The sequence below is a fragment of the Arvicanthis niloticus genome, chromosome 6 (assembly GCF_011762505.2).
Source record: "Arvicanthis niloticus isolate mArvNil1 chromosome 6, mArvNil1.pat.X, whole genome shotgun sequence".
NCBI classification, from domain to species: Eukaryota; Metazoa; Chordata; class Mammalia; order Rodentia; family Muridae; genus Arvicanthis; species Arvicanthis niloticus.
Window position 1 is genome coordinate 3,977,059 of NC_047663.1, and position 16,347 is coordinate 3,993,405.

Consider the following 16,347-nt stretch of genomic DNA (forward strand, 5'->3'; position numbering starts at 1 on the left):
CCCTAGAGAACTAGCAGATGTGAATCCCTCCACTCTGGGGGTTCAGGGCCACAAGGTGACCAAAGCTGTAAGTCTCATCAAGCCCCGTTGTGGATAGAGTCTTGCTCTCTCTCCTCCACCATACTCTGCCCTTTACCCAGCCCAGAAATCATCCGTTCTCAGCCCTGCCCATCGCTATGAGATGGTGCACTCTAGGTCTAGCTTGTGGTGTGGTCCCAGAAGCTGTGGTGGGGGTATGGGCAGGTTTTGGGGGTGTGGCTTCAGGGCAAGTGTAGGAGGAGGTGTGGCTTCAGGTCGGACCCCAGACCACAGGCATGGTGGCCCCGCATGCTGCAGCCGCCCCTCAGAAACCGCAAGCCCTCGTTTCTGTTTCTGTTGTAGTGAAACCTTCCACCGTCTCCTTCTCGGACCATGAAGGGCAAAAACAAAAAAACAAAAAAAATCACAAAACAAAAAACAAAACAAAAAAAGATGTTAAGATCCAAGCAACAACAACAAAAAATACCAACCAAACCAAGAGGCATCCAACCAAGTCCAAGTCCACGTCTGGCGTACACCCGCACCGAGGGAGCTCGTCCCCCAGGGGGCGCCGGAGAGTGGCTTTGCCTGGCTGGCGGTGCAGTAGGGACATGGCCAGGCACTAGGGAAGACCTGGAGGAGAAAAGTGGCCAGTGGGTGTGGGGCGGGGGGCTCCGGTATCTATCCAGTCTTCCTTTCCCACGCTGCTCCCCAGACAGGGGGTTCCTAGGGTGGACCAGGCCCCTGAGAAGGAGCAGCCAGCTGACTTGGGCTATTGCCTGCTGAGCCCTGAAGGGTCTGGAGCAGTTAGGGGCCAGCGGCTTATCACTCATCCCAGGTCTCCAGCCTGGCCTCATTGAATGTTGCTGCCAGTGCCGTCAGCTATCCAACCAGCCGCCCTGGGTTCCAACTCCCAATGCAAAGGGCTGACACGGCTCCAGAACTCTGGGGCACCCCCATGCTCCGCTCCCCTATGTGAGAAAGCTTCCGGCTACACAGAACAAAGAAAGCTCAGCCAGCGAGGACCCAGTCCTCACGCTGTGAACGCGGACAGGTGGGCCCTCGGGCACAGGGTTGTTTGTCGTGGCAGCCTCCCTGAAGGAGGCGCTGGGCTTAAAGGCCAGCCTCAGCTGTCTGCTAGGACCCATCCCTGCTTACCACTCCCTTCTGTAGGCTTGGTTCTGCTGGGGAGTAGCGAATGAGATGGGCCAGCCCTGGGCTTCACCTGCCCTGGGCTTCACCTCGAGGTTGGGAGTCAAGGTGCTGTGGGTCTGGAGGGTGACAGTCAGAGCAGGACCCATGGGAAAGACAAGGGATGGGGAAGGTCTGGGCTGGCCCTGCCAGAGGGAAGGCCGGCTGGGTTGCAGCCCGTTTGTTCCCTGAGCAGGTAAAGTACGGGAGTCACGGGAAAGCAGCAGGCCCAGTGGATGGAACAAGGACGAGGTATCAAGAAGCCCCTGGGCAAGGCAGGGATAGGTGGAGTAGGGTTAACAGCAAAAAAATAAATGAAAAAAATTAAAAAAAAAAATTAACAGAAACCAAGGCTCCCGACGCGGCACCACTGTCTCATGACACCTCAAAAGAAATCACCTCACTTTCTATCCAGCATCAGCCACAGAAGCTATGGAAACGGAACCCTCCTTTTCTATTCCTGATGTACATAGCCCCGCGCCTGCCTCCGGCTCTGTCCTCTGTACAGAGCCCCTTGCCTTCTGCTGTTTCGGACCCTTTTCCCGCAGCCCCTCCCAGGACTGCAGCCGAGTCCCAGGCTTCCTTTCTTACCATTCTGTATGCCTCCACGGTGTGACCATTCAAATTAACAGTATTATTATTAAGGTTAATAAAGATTTCTTTCTTCAAACCAGGAAGACTCTTTCCGATTCAGCAGCTCTCAAAACAGAGGGGGGATGGGGCAACCAAGGAATGGGATTTGGGGCCCCGATCTTAGATAGGCAGGTTTTTATCCTGCCAGGTGGTAATGGGGAAGTTATATACCAAATAAATAGGGCAAGTAACTGAGGGAATTCCGATCCCCTTATTCAAGTTGGCCTCAGGTTGGCACCCGATCTAAGACAGGATAATGGAACAGAACAGTCCCATGGCTTCTGCAACAAGTCACACCTAAAGAAACTGAGGCATTCTGGGTATTCCAAGGCCACGGTGTTCAGGGAGTGAGGCCATTGTGGTGTGGGTGCCCTGAGATGTGGCCCTACACTCATTTCAAGGTGACCACTGCAACGCCAGCCTCTTGAGTCCCAGGACAGTGAGACAGACAAGGGACACTCCTTCTGATGGAGGCAGGAAGGTAACGGAGGGGATCTGGAAGGAAACGGCTGAGGTCTGCACGGGGCCAGACAGAGTCTAACCCAAAAGCTTCCGAGCTGGATCACACAAGACTCAACGTCTCATTTTTCACATTGGATAATTTATTTCCGAGCGATTATATCCACCAGAGGGGCCTAGGCTTAAATGCCGGCAGATTAATTTTCCTGCGCAGGAGACAGTGTTGCCGGGACTGGGGACTGTGCTCCTGGGAAGTGAGGTTGCACGGCTCTGCCTCACACCGTGGCTCTGCTAAGCCCCCTTCCTTCTAATTGCTTGCTCACCAGACTGCGAGAGAATAATTGCCACTATAAATTTTCTCTCCTTCTCTGCATAAAATATTTGAAGGAACCAGCACTTTTAAAAGCAGACTCGGTACCACAAGGGAAGCAGGGTATTTAGGAATGCTGCCCTGGCCCAGAGCCAGCCACCTGCCCTGCTCCCCACTGACTCTCCACTCCAGCCACACAGGAGCCTGGCTGGGAATGGGAGAGCTGAGGCTTTGGGGCAGAATCTGGACGACACACCAGAGAAAGACCAGCATAGCCCCAGGTGCTCTCCTCACCATCTCCCCACTCCTACCCCATGCAAGGCTGGCACAGCCATTCCAGGGCACAGGAGTAGCCTGGGCTTTACTAGAGACCCTGGTAGAACCACACAAGAAACAGATCGGGCAGAATGTTCCCGATCTCAGGTTCTAGGTCCTCACCCTTATACTTCCCTCGAGGAACAAGGTGCCCAGGAAATCAGGGAAGATGGATGGGGTGGGGCAGTTCTCAGCCCATACAGGCAGGAGTGGCACTCCCTCCTTGTGTCACACTCAGGAATCTGAGGAAGATGGCAACAGGCTGCTCTGCCATCTTTCGGTCTCTCCTCATACCACAGCATGAGGGCCACAGGTCAGACCACAGAGCTGTGTCACATTTTGAACTCAGAAAGGATAAAAGAGCTCTACTGGGGCCTGAGCATGAAACACTGGAAGTGGGGTGAGGTGTGTAGGGGGGAGTGGTGGTGCCATTACCCAAGACCCAGACACATAGCAAGAAGTTCCTGTGCAGCCTAGTGTCAACAGGGCTGCAGTACAGCTAAGGGTGCCACTGTACCTGGAAGCAGGCTAGGGTTAGCTGCCTCTTGAGGGACATAAGATGGTGGCTGGCACCCTCATGCCTCTGTGCTGTCACATAGCCGGCGGCCTATGGGAGATACTGCACAGGCAAGGGACTTGGGGTTCCCTGGGACAGTCAGCTGCCAGGGCCACCATCCACACAGCTAGTCAGTCTGAAGTGTGACTGGCCCACCTTGTACAGGTGGGGATGTGGTGCCAGGTGCCACTGATGGTGCTCCTGGGGAGCACCGTTCCAGCTATCCCATGAGCCTCCCTGACTTCCACTCCTCCCCGACTGTTGCCTCAGTCTTCAGAGAGCCTTCCTCCCACCAGGGCAGTTCGCCTCTGATTGTCAAAGCTACAGGGATAAATGGCCGCCATGCTCAACAGAAGCATATTTCCAGCCTAGGAAAAATAGCCTTTATGGAATTTTCTGGAGGAAACTTCAAACTTTCTCCTTCTTCCTTGAGAACCACATCCCATGGAGAGTATTACAGAAGGTGTGGGTGCTAGGCAATTCTGCCATGGGGCAGAGTTTCCTGAGGTCACAGCCAGAACCTTGAGACCCTGTCTCCTGGGGACCTGGCTATCCTCAGCAGTCCACGCAGCCTTGGACGGCTGGCCAAGAAGAAATTTCAAGTCTTGAGGCAAGGAGGTACTGTGCTCTGGAGTGGGCTCATTGAGGGGCAGAGTAGAGTAGGACCGCCCTTCCCCATTCGGCCTGAGGCACCAGAAAACCTTCCCTGGGGACAGGCTCTACCAGGAACTCCACACGACCATCCTGGCCAAATCTGGCAGCCTCCACTGCCAAATCCACCACACGGTACTGGTTGGCAAAAGCCAGGCCCAGGAACACGGGCTTCTCTGTCTCTGGGGACTCCTCTGTCACAGAGCTGCTTCCTGTCCGTTTCAAGCAGTGAATCCGGAAGCAGCGGGCTCGGAGTAGCAGGTAGGACCAGTGCAGGGTACAGCTGAGGAGGAGCCGGGTAGGGAGGCCCTCAGACCCAGTGATCAGAGGAAGCCAGCGTAGCTGTGAAACAGTGACACTCTGCACCCGGGGCAGAGGGGACAGAAGGCTGTTGGCATCAACCACCTGGTAGGAGAGAGAAGGTTCGCCTGGCTGGATGCCCAGGGAGGACATAAAGGACATCCCCTCACACCTACCCCTCAATGCTCCATCCCTCCCTCCTCCACCCAGTCCTCTTCCCAAGGGGTCCAGACACTTCCCCCATCCATCTCTTCTCTCTGCAAGCCCAACTCCCCCAAACACACCTGGATCTCTCCAAGACGACAACTGAAGCTCTCCTCTTCCCGGCTGCCTGGTGGCCGTGAGAAGCTCACCAAGAGGTCCTGGAGCAGGCACCCACGAAGGTTTACCTCATAGCAGCTGAAAGAGCACACAAGCTGCTCACAAGCCAGCTGGGCGAGGGCCCTAGCCATGAAGGAGAAGCACCCCAAGGGTACTCCGGGTCACGGGGCCCAGGACTACAGTAGGGCCCCCAAGGGGTGTCCTTGTCTGTCTTACTGCTGCGGAATCCTGGAGGGCCAAACCCAGGCTGCCCCTTCCCTCTTGTTCTGGGATTTCTCAGGGGGGGACTCTAAGTTCTCCCATGTGTGCTCATTGCCTTATGAGACTTGCCAGGAGAGGAACTCACCGTTGAATCCAGCCCCCACTGAGCTGCTGGCCACAACTGCTGGCCCATCTAGCCAGCCTGGTGGGGGGTACCCGAAGGGGTCTGGGGCTGTGCCGTGAGCCAGTTTCTGCTGGAAGACATGGGCTTCAGAAAGGAGAATTCCGCAAGAAAACCCAAGAGGGGCAGGATGTGGCTGGGAACAGGTGTCTAGGTAAGACCCCTGGTGGGGCAGTGGGGGGAGGGGTGTCTAGGTAAGACCCCTGGTGAGGATGTAGGGGGAGGGGTATCTAGGTAAGACCCCTAGTGGAACAGACGCTTGGGCACAAAGGAAAAGCTTTGGAGGACATGTGGAGTGTTGGTATGTTACTGGCCAGATTCACTCATCCTGGCTTCTACCAGCTTCCCATCTCCACAACCTAGTAATGTGAACACCTCAGTGTCCCAGAGAGGAGACCTGTATCCACCTGCCCAGGAGACTGCTGCTTAGCAGGGTCACAGAGGACAGCTTGGGCTTAGCAAATCTCTATGGTAATGATCACAATCCAGATTCCACCCAAGGTGGAAGCTGCCCTGCCCCGCCCACAGCAGCCCCGCCCACAGAAACCTACCCACAGCAGTCCCGCCCACAACAGCTCCGCCCACAGAAGCCCAGCCCAGAGCCAGGGCCTTCTCTTCCACGAAGTTACTCAGCTTCTCACCATTTAACACCAACATGCCACCCACATGGCAGCTGCTGGCATCCCCTGTTGTGAGCTCCAAAGCCACCTGGACATCCGTTGAGCCTTCAAACTTGTACACCATGGACAGGAAAACCTTGGGTGGCATGGGGACGTGCAAAGAGAACAGCCTGGAGGAGGGAAACTCCATGAGAAGTGGGAGAAATCCTTGCCGAGCTCCCTGCCTAGCTGGGAGTGAGGGGGTGAAAGCCCCATACCTGGCCCTCCTGGGGCTTGGCCATTTCTATGGCCGGACTGCTGTAGACTGGAAGGTCCTGGTTGTAATTTCTTCCCGGGCACCATCTAAGGCGGCCTTATGCTGGGAGGTACTACTCAGTGGGTGGTCTCAGACTCCTGCCTGGCACTGCCCTCAGCTGTCACAGCTGGGTAACACTTCAGAAAGCTACAGGGGCGCTGTGCAGTGTGTCATCTGAGATCTAACGCCTGTCCTCACTCAGCTCCTGCAGACCCTCTGCCTAATTAGCTACGGACACGGAGGGCAGAAGACAGAGACCTACACACCTCACCCGTCACTCACCCACCTCACAGTTACACTGTTAACCTCAGGCGGGATCAGGCCCCGGAGCAGCAGAGAGCTGCCCCCGTGCCAGGCATCGGCCAGGCAGCAGTGTGTCTTCACCCAGCCCCGACTGTCACCAGCCAGCTTATGTTCACCAAAGAGGGGTTGTGTCTCCTGGGCGCTAGGGTGGTACCAGGGCCCCACTGCCTGCTCCTGAAGAGAGAGGAAATGTGGCAAATGGGACAGGGGCAGTGGCCTCCTCTGCAGAGGCAGACAGCAGGAGAGCACGGAGGAGGTAGAGACAACCATACACAGCCCTCCTACACACGCCCTTTGGCCCCCCTCCCGCCCATCCTAGGCAGAGACCAGACACAGAGCCCCTGACCTGCCTACCTTGCCATAGCAGATTCTTCGAGTACCCAGGCCCAGGCAGAAAGAGGTGACAAAGGGCAGGGAGCAGATACTGTGTGTGGGCAGGAAGCGCTCCAGCAGTCTCCAGAACCTGACAGCAAGAAGGAGTCAGGGTGAGGGGCTAGCACACACCCCTGCAGCCCTGCATGGAGTTGGAGAATCTCTAAGAGGGGCCATTCAGGGAGTCTGCAGCTAGGGGCAGGCCAGAGGCCATCTGGAGGAAGCAGTTCTCGCCTTCTGTTCCCGCCTACCCGACTGGTCTCTAGAATCCTCCCCGGGAGATGCCAGGGTGGCCACTCTGTTCTCATTTGACACCCCTTGTCCCCCAGTCACCACCCCACTGGAGAGCAGAGACGCGCTCTCTCCTACCAGCCCATGCAAAGCCCTTGGGGACTCACTTGTCCTGGTTCTGAAAGAAGTCGCTCTTCTCCAGACACTCATACACCCACCCAGGAGCAAACAGTGCCGCGGAGAAGCCATACTTGCGGATCAGCTCCAGGGACTGGGGAGACAGAAACCAGGGAGATGCTGAACACTGGGGCAGAGTCCAGACAGGCTTCCTGGATGCCAGCCCACAGGCAAGGTGCTCTCAAGTAGGGCCAAAGAGGAAAAGCTCTTCCTCACAGCTCCAGGCAGAGGGTCTTGGGCTTCATCCCTGGTGTCTCACAAGCCACCTAGAGGACGGTTAGAGAGGCAGGTGAAGGAAAGCAGAGCAGACTCAACTATGAGCAGGGAGTATGAGTTCATCACTGTGACTCTCTAAGCCCTGTCTCCTCTTTGCAGACACCTCTCATCACCTTACTAGAATCACAGAGGGTGGAGAATCTGCAGTCCCTGGGTCGTGTCACTGTGTGCTGCTTAGTTTGAACTGTCAACTTGACACACATGGAGTTACCTAGGAAGGGAGTCTCAGTGAGAGACGGTCTGCACTGGGTCTGCCTTCGGGCATGCCTGCGTGTGATACTAGTCTTGTTTGATATAGGGAAAACCTAGCCATTTGTAGGCAGTACCATTCCCTAGGCTAGGAGGTCCTGAACAGTATAAAAGAGGAAAAACTGGGCATGGTGACCTTTAATCCCAGGAGGCAGAGACAGAGAGATCAAGGCCAGCCTGGTCTACACAGTAAGTTCCAGGACAGCCATGTCTACAAAGAGAGACCCTGTCTCAAAAATAAAGAGAGACGGGGAAGGCAAAGAAAGCTAGCTGAGAACAAGCAAGCACCTGTGTCATTTCCCATGGGTCCTGACTGCTACAATAGCTGCCTTCACTTCCCTACATACCGACACTGTAACCTGAGATTAGACCCCGTGTCTCCTGCTGCATTTTGTCAAGGTTATTTTATCACAATAGAAGTGAAACCTGGACCCTGGATTGAATGATTCATCTACAGCTTCCTCATGACTGAGAGCCCTGCACCCAGGGGAGAAGCAGGACTGACAGAGAGGAGCAGAGCCTGCTCTCCCCTCTCCCACTCCTCCTCTCCCCAAGACCACTTGCTTCACCGCTGCCCACTATGGCCCCCCGTATGTCCCCTATGTCTGCTGAGTGGCATGAAAGGTCACTCAGTATGCTCCAAAGCATGTGCACCTGGCCCAGGAGGAAGTTGGAGCCTATGGGAAATGATGCAGGAGTGGGGACAGAATCCTTGCGTGTGACTAGAGGAGTGGCTGGGAGAGACACAGGATGGGTCCAGGGTGCCCTGGTTTCCTTTGAGGTACTAGTGAGAATGGAAGATCCCCAAGGCAGAGGCCACAGAGGGCATGCAGACCAGCAGCCCTGATGTGAAGGCCACCGCCTACCTTGTCGGTTTCAAAACGACCTCCGATCACATTGCTCCGAGCAAACACATCCACGCCCACGTACACATCAGCCAGGCGCTCCCCGGCCTGTGCCACCATCCGCTGCAGGTGATCCTCTCGCCAGTTATAGTTGGTAAAGAACCCATCACAGGAGTCGAAGAAGACCCTGAGAGATGGCAAGGACTGGCTGAGGCCAGGCCCAGCCAGATGGGGCACCCAGCTACTGTTAGCACCCCTGATTCTCATGGGCACACATCACCCAGGGACCGGGGCTGCCCATGCCTGACGCATTTCGCCCTGTGTGGAATAGTCCCACACAGGATGCCCACACAGGATGCCCTGTGGCCTGGCCAGCTCATCCTTCTTCACGGTCACCCTATGCTCACCTGTTCTGTTCATTCAGTTCGTCCTGCCACTTGAGCTGCCCACTCTGTACCACGCTGTCGTACCACAACACCAGACCTCCAGGGACCTGCTGGTGGAGCTGTGCCATCAGGTACTGGAGAAATAAAGGTGTGTTCTTCACGGCAGCTGGCTGCGAGAAAGGGAGGGAGATCAGACCTTTGTGAGGCTGGGCACAGTTGTCATGAGGAATAACCCAATATAGAAGACAGGGGAGGCCACAAGAGCCAACCACAGCAAAAATGCCCCGTGTCTCACAGCCATCAAGGAGGACCTTGCCATCCTTGCTGGACAAGAAAGACCATAGCCCAGAACTCAGGAAAAGATAAGGAAAAGGGGAAAGGAGATGCAGTGACCACAGAAAAGCCACACAAGCCTGAAGCAGGGATAGGAAAAAACAGTGTGGGGACATTGAGAAAGAAGCCAAAGAGGACACACCAGAGGAGCTCATCAAATAGCTGGGCTCTCCTTTCCCTGCAGTCAGAGACAGCACAGCTGGTCCTCACTGGGATGTGAGAAATGGATCTTGCTGCTATAGGATAGGGGCTGGGTCCAGGGCAAGAGGGGCCAAGCAAAAGGACAAGAGTGAAACAAGGAGTGGGGTCAGGAGAAACAAGCAAAGAGGAATTTGCAAAGCAAGGGGTGAGGGGGACCGGCACTAGGACCCCACTGAAACGCTCACACTCAGAGAGTTCTCGATGTTGATGAGCCAGCCATCAAAACGAAAAAACTGAGCAATCTGGACCAGCCGATCGGCCACTGCCTGGAAGGAGCGCTCATCCCCGGCCAGGAAGGCTTCGCAGAGCCTGCCTCCCTCTTGCCACTCTGTGATAAAGGTCCCTGTGAGACAAGAGGTAGAAACGGCTGCACAGATGGCTCTCCTCTGACCCAGGGCTGGGACGAGTGTGCTTCCTGAACATCAGGACTATAGGAAAACGTAGACACTCAGTCAATGGTCCTTTGGGATGTGGTCACAGAGGATTCTGAACAAAGCTGGGGAGGCCCTAAGCTGACCCAGTTGTTGGCAAAGTACGGCCTCGGGCCAGACCCAGCCACCACTCAGGTGAGGACTGCTTTCCTAGGACAGATCAGGCCCGTCTGCCTGCCCGTCATCTAGAGCTGCTGCTATGCTGATCACCATCACCCTGACCAATGGCCGCACGCTAAAAACACAGGTACTATCTGGTCCTCTCTGGAAAAGTATGCAGACACCCATCCGAACCCACAGACACTGCTACTGCTCAATGGCAGGACCACCCGATGGGTACACCAACCACCCGTCTCTTACCCAGCACGCAGACCCCGTGCCTGTGTGCCGCGTTGGTCCAGCACACCGGGGGGATGGTGACAGTGTGATGGCTGAAGTACACAAAGATGTCAATGTACTGCCAGTGGTAGAAGGAGTAGGGATTCTGGACCCCTGAGCCCTGAATGAACCTGGTAGAGACACAGAATGGTCAGGCCCCAGGACACATAATCAATCAGGATGCAATGATCAGGCCCCGGGACACAGAATCAATCAGGATGCAATGATCGCTGGTGTTTTAGACTTGACTCAAGTATTGTCCTTCAGTTCTGGTCTCTGGCTCTAACTGAGGCCTGCTGTGTGAGACCTTGTGGGGAGGAGTGAGGGAAGGAACAATCTGAGGCTCTTCTGTCAAGAGTGGTCAGGAGCAGGAGTTGGGGTGAAAGTCAGTCAATAAAATGCTTGCCTTGGATGACTTCTAGCCCCAGAATGGATTTAAAAAAAAAAAAAATTATGGCTGGAGAGATGGCTCAACAGTTAAGAGCGCTGACTGCTCTTCCAGAGGTCCTGAGTTCAATTCCCAGCAACTACATGGTGGCTCACAACCATCTGTGATGGGACTTGACGCCTTCTTCTGGTGTGTGTCTAAAGACAGTTACAGTGTAACTCAAATATATAAAATAAATAAATCTTTTAAAAATTTGTAAAAATAAATAAATAAATAAATAAATAATTTTTTAAAAAGTTAGAAATCCATATATGGTGGAACGTGTTTGTAATCTCAGGGAGGGGAAGGTGGAGAATCACGGACAGGCTAGCCTTGCATACTTGGTGAGTTCCAGGCCTGTGAGGAAGTGTGTCTCTAACATAGGGTAAACAGCATCTGAGGAACAATAGCTAAGGCTGACCTCTGGCCCCTATTATTCACACACACAAATGCTCGTGCACTCACAGACGCACAAAGAGCCAGTCGGGAGCCTGCTGGGCATGGCGGCACCTGAGGTGGCATGATTGGAGCTGGAAGCCAGCTGGGCTACATAATGAGTTCTCCACCAGACTAAACTACATAGCAAAACCCAATCTCAAAAATAAATCACGGTGGTTTGGGGAGGGAAGCTCATTCACTGACCAGGGAGTTAGCACAGGAACTGCACAGACAGCATTCAGCCTCTGTGAGCAGATGAAGCAGGGAGGCCGAGTACGGCCCTGTCTCTGGCTTCTGCTCCCTGCACAGGGTCAGTGCTGCCCTCAGGGCTGTGTCCCTGGGTCTACCGGTTGACCACACCCCAGGCTGGGCAGCTGGCTCTGACTCAGCTTCCCATCAATCATCCTGTCCAAGACAGTCCAAAGACTGTTTAAAAATGTCAGTCTAGCTGCCTGTGGGTAGCTGGGAGAGTGAGGGGAGAGAGAGCACAGGAAGCCAAGGCAAGAAGCCTGAACCAGGACAGAGCTTAGGGGAAGCACAACAGAGAAATCAGATGAGGCTGAGGCTGCTGGGTCAGGAGGTGATTCTCTTCAGGGGCAGCCTGAGGAACTAGCTGTCTGTGCAGCTCAAACTGATGAGAGCTCACCCAATTTCATGTTGCTTCTGCCACAGGAAGCTTAACTTAGGACTGAGTTTCTCTCCCTGAGGTGTCAGAGGCCAAACTAGAACCTGCTTCCATAACTCCGTCCAGGGCTCTAGGACTCCTCTCCACCCTCTTCCATCCCGGGATGGCCAGTAATAAGACCAGCGCCGCGACAGAGCCTCACCTGTCCTCCAGGTAACCGCCCATCATGTCATGGCACAGCAGGGTCCGGGGCCTAGGACTGCTCAGTGGGGGCTGGCGACACTCCAGAGGTTCCAGGGCCACATTGAAGCCATCCTCCATGAGGGGGGTCCAGGCCAGGAGCTCCTCCAGCGTCGATAGGTAAAAGCTGATAGGTCTGGTAGTATCCTTGTCATAATATCTAGCTGGTCCATGGAGGGAACCGTAAGGAATAATGGAGATCAGAGGAGTCGTGCATACCCTTCGACTCTGACAGGGATGGGAGTGGGGACCGCGATGGCCAGGAAGGGACATTAGCGGGAACTTTGGTCACCTCACCTGGTAAAGGATCCGGAGTGAAACTGACCACATCTCTAAAGACTGCTTCCTCTTCCTGATCCTCACTGATCCTGGGCAAAGGGTAGGTTTTAAAAGATTGATTTGCTTTTGTTTCTTGATGCAGGATCTTATGTAGCCCAGGCTAGTCTGGAAGTGTGTGGTCAAGGGTGACACTGAACTTCTGATCTTTGTCTTTCCACCTTCTAAGAGCTGGGATTACAGGGGTGTTCTACTGTACCCCATTTACACTGGTGACTCAACTAGGGATCTATCTGCACATGGTGGGGTGAACACTCTACCAACGAGCCACATTCTCAGCCCCCACCCCCCAGGTAAATAACGGCTGGAAACAAATGGCTAGCTAGATATCACTGGACACGGCTTATAAAATATACACCAAAGGCACGCATGGCACCAGAAAAAGGGGATCCGGGGTTCGTCTTATTAGCAACTAGGGCCTGCTCCTGCTTCGACAGTCCCACCCAACAGGTGAAAACCCCACATTAAAACACTTCCTAGCCGGGCAGTGGTGGCGCATGCCTTTAATCCCAGCACTTGGGAGGCAGAGGCAGGCGGATTTCTGAGTTCGAGGCCAGCCTGGTCTACAGAGTGAGTTCCAGGACAGCCAGGACTAAACAGAGAAACCCTGTCTCGAAAAAACCAAAGACCAAACCCAAAAAAAAAAAAAAAAAAAAAAAAACACTTCCTAGAGCCACAGGCCTTCTCTGGCCAAGGGATATGGTCTTCAAGTACTAGCAAAATTGAAGACCCCGGGAGGGCAGGACCAGGCTTTGTCTTCTGCCCACACACAGGCAGGGACTCTCACTCATTGCCCCCGGCCTCTCCTTCAGCAACTGAATAATACAAGGAATAACTACTTTGGCTTCATGAAGTTACCAAGTCTGAGTACAGCAAAATCAGGAAGTGTTCATTTGTTAATATGTTTCAAAGTATCATTTTAAGAGTAGCGAGAAGACACTATAGTAGCCATTTTTGTAGACGCTATCCAAGCTGGCATTCTCTAAAGCCCCCACGGCCTGAGGCCACCAGGAGTGATTTGAACTCCCTCCATAGGTTCTGCCATCAATCACACTGTCCCTCCACAATCAGACTGAGGAGCCTTTGGAACTGCAGGGACGGCCAGACAGTAGCAGGCCAAAATGGAGATGTCAACTTTTAATTGTGGAGCTAGGGGCTCAAACCCAGGACTTCCTACATCCTAGGCAAGTGCTCTGCCCTGAATCTATCCCAAGACCTTCCATTTTTATTTTGAGATGCGGCCTCACTACACCAGGTTGGCCTCAAACTTGTGATCCTCCTGCCTCACTCCCTCAAGGAGTTGGAATTAATGGCCTGTGTCAATAGGCCATGCAAAACACCCCTCTTTCAAATTTCACTCCCGAATACTCCTCTTCCAGATGGCTCTCTCTGGCTGATGTCTTTATCCTTCAGCTGCATCCAAAAGAACTCAAACGATCCGGTCTGCCCCTGCCCACCTTTGTTACCTGAATATCCCTCCAGTAAGAAGGAAAAGACCTTCTTAGGATTGCTTCTACCCAGGAATACCTTTCCCATCAGCCAGCAACCACCCTAAAGTCTGAATGGCCCATCTGTCTCATTGCTGTGGGTTTCAAAACAGAGCGGGACACATCAAGTCTGCGTTGATACCTTTCCCAGCATCCTACCGACCACGGGTTACAACTCTGGACTAGAATCCCTGGACCAGAGGGGTATGTCTGTCCACTCCTGCCTTTGTGCCTTTGCCCATTCTGGTCCACCCAGCACAGTCCTTCTCGTTCCTAAAGATTCAATTCAAATATCACCCGAACAGAAAGCCATCTATGTTTGGGATTGACTAATCGATAGGGCCAAAGAAAGGTGCAGTAGCCTTGGCGCCAGCCTTCCAGAATGGGATCCCGATGGGCTGGGACAGGGTCCGTCATAGGTTAGGAACAAGGGAGCTGCTAGCTTGCTCGGGAGGCCTGTCTGCGGCCGGGGATGGAGGGACGCAGGTTTGTCCGCGAGCAATGGACAGTGTCGCACCGCACAGGGACAGGCAGCATGGCCACCCCAGCCCAGACCCGGAGCTCAGCCCAGCCGTGCGCACCTCCGCCCCTGCCTCCGCCGCCCCGGCCTCCGCTCCGGCTGGTCCTGCGCCTGCTTCTCCGGGGCCGCGGGGCTCCGCTGCCGTGCAGACCCCCGGGTCAGCACCGACGAGGTCTCCATGACCGTCAGCGCCCGCCGAGACCGCTAAGCCCTCCAGACACCCTGCTCCAACAGCCAATCGCAAGCTTGGGCCTGCCCCTGTCGTAGCTCTCAGCCAATGGAGAGTGTGCAATGCCGCGGTTGGCTCACACCGAGTTCCGGCTGGTAGAAAACGCGTTCTGCAGGTTTTGAGTGTAGAGCAGGAGTTAAATAACCGGAGAGATGGGGCGGGACCTGATAGGCGGGGTCTGGGAGAAAGGCGGGACTACGTGGATCCTGAGCCCAAGGTTCTAAGAGACCCCCCAAAAAAATGTCATTTAGACTTAGTCACGAAGATCTTTTTCCAAAAAATCAAGATGTAGCCCAGACAGATGAAGCAATCTGCCAGCGACCACCAGGTCGGTACACACTAGCAATGAGCCCTGGAACTGAGCTAGAGACTGGAGGCCTAGCTTCCCTGGATCCCTGGATGGGATTTACTGCCCATCTCCAATTGCTGGGATTACAGGCACATGCTACCATAGTCTGCTTTTTTTTTTTTTAATTAAAATATAATTACAACAGTTTCCCTTTCTTCCTTTCAATCATTCCTGTGTACCTCATCCGACCTCTCTCAAATTCATGATTTTTATTTCATATATATTTTATATATGAAACATATATATACATATATATACATGATTTTTATATATACATGATTTTTATATTTATATATACACATAACCTGTTAAATCCCTATAATGATACTTGTATGTATATATTTTCAGGGCTGGCCATTTGGAATTGGATGACCAGCTGGGAAGGGGCTCTTCCCGGGACTGTTCTCCGGTCTCAGCATTCTGCAGTTGCCTGTAGTCCATACTGAATCTCTTGTATCCCATTCATAGATCAACAAAGGTTGATGATTGTCTTTTCTCATTAATGAACAAAAGAAAAAGGGGTTATAACCAGCTTAAGATGGGGCTCGATGGGATACTATCACCAGCTACAATGGGAAATCCAGGAGTAAAGGTGGGTGGCGGCATGGGGGACAGTACCACTGTCCTGGAGGAACTGTTTCCATCTGTCCTGTACAACTGAGACCCCTGTAGGATGGTCAGCACAGTGAGCATGGATAGTTTTCTCCTGAACTCGTTCTTCTCACTCCCAAGCCTGTGTTCTGCAGGAAATTCATCTCCTCAAGTATGCAGGGCCCAGGAAGCTGCATCTGCTGGAGGGCACCTCCGCAGTACTTAGACACAGAAGGGAGTCACAGTAACCTTGATGGTCTATCTTCAGAGTGGTGAGAAGACATGCCGGACAATGAGGAAATGGCTTCTCCTCACTGAGCCCAATACCCCCTCTGCAGCTTTCAGCTTCTGGCCTCACAGCAGCTTGCCCAAGCCAAGTTCTCTGGGCCTCTTTATTACTGTTTACAGGCTTTGAGCTTTATGAGGCCCCAAGCATCCATAAACGCCAAGGGCGGGGATGGTGACTAAGGTGGTTGAGTATAGGCCCTGGTTACACTGCCTGCTAGCCAGTGGGCCAGGGAAGAGGCACTGGGGAGCAGGTTACACAGATCTACAGGACACAGTTGGCAGGACACCTCTTCCTACTGACCCTGAGTGGAGAGGGGAGCTCGGCATGGGGCTGGGACAGAGAAGGTAGCAGGTCACTTGGGCTACTGTCCACAAGCCCAAACATGGTCATCTACTGTGAAGCCTTGTGGTGCAAATGCAGCTTTCTTGAAAGCCGTGTAGGTGGGCACCGTCCCTCTACCTCCCAACTCCCTGCTCTGTACTGTAGACACTCTCCCCGCCCCGAGACCTGTGTGTCTAGGATAGAGTCACAAGTAGGAAAGAAGAACTGTTGAATTCTCAGTTTGGGATGTGATGATTGGACA

The 16,347-nt window shown here is 53.8% G+C and overlaps 2 protein-coding genes across 6 annotated transcripts in view; one reads left to right on the forward strand and one right to left on the reverse strand.

Moving 5' to 3' along the window:
- Rbfox3 (RNA binding fox-1 homolog 3) overlaps positions 1–1,879 on the forward strand; it is a 427,841-nt gene extending 425,962 nt beyond the window's left edge. For all 3 annotated transcript variants that reach the window (XM_034506986.1, XM_034506989.2, XM_034506984.1), the window contains one exon: positions 382–1,879. In XM_034506986.1, coding sequence (XP_034362877.1) covers positions 382–384 — 3 coding nt within the window. In that variant the 3' untranslated portion in view covers positions 385–1,879. The remainder of the gene's footprint in view (positions 1–381) is intronic.
- A 1,963-nt stretch (positions 1,880–3,842) lies between these two features.
- Positions 3,843–14,625, reverse strand: Engase (endo-beta-N-acetylglucosaminidase). Of its 3 annotated transcripts, none has more exons than XM_034507831.2 (14): positions 14,368–14,625; positions 12,261–12,331; positions 11,926–12,127; positions 10,216–10,364; positions 9,610–9,767; positions 8,912–9,060; positions 8,526–8,691; positions 7,125–7,228; positions 6,709–6,817; positions 6,338–6,528; positions 5,778–5,926; positions 5,101–5,209; positions 4,718–4,832; positions 3,843–4,538 (listed from the first exon to the last, which is right to left on the reverse strand). In XM_034507831.2, the coding sequence occupies exons 1-14, from the start codon at positions 14,484–14,486 to the stop codon at positions 4,122–4,124; spliced, it is 2,208 nt and encodes a 735-aa protein (XP_034363722.1). In that variant the 5' UTR covers positions 14,487–14,625; the 3' UTR covers positions 3,843–4,121. The 3 variants fall into 3 exon arrangements, with proteins under 3 accessions (XP_034363722.1, XP_034363723.1, XP_034363725.1); XM_034507832.2 differs by having other exon boundaries at positions 3,976–4,538; positions 5,101–5,206; XM_034507834.2 differs by having other exon boundaries at positions 3,976–4,538; positions 11,926–12,123; positions 14,368–14,441.
- Positions 14,626–16,347: the final 1,722 nt, after the last annotated feature.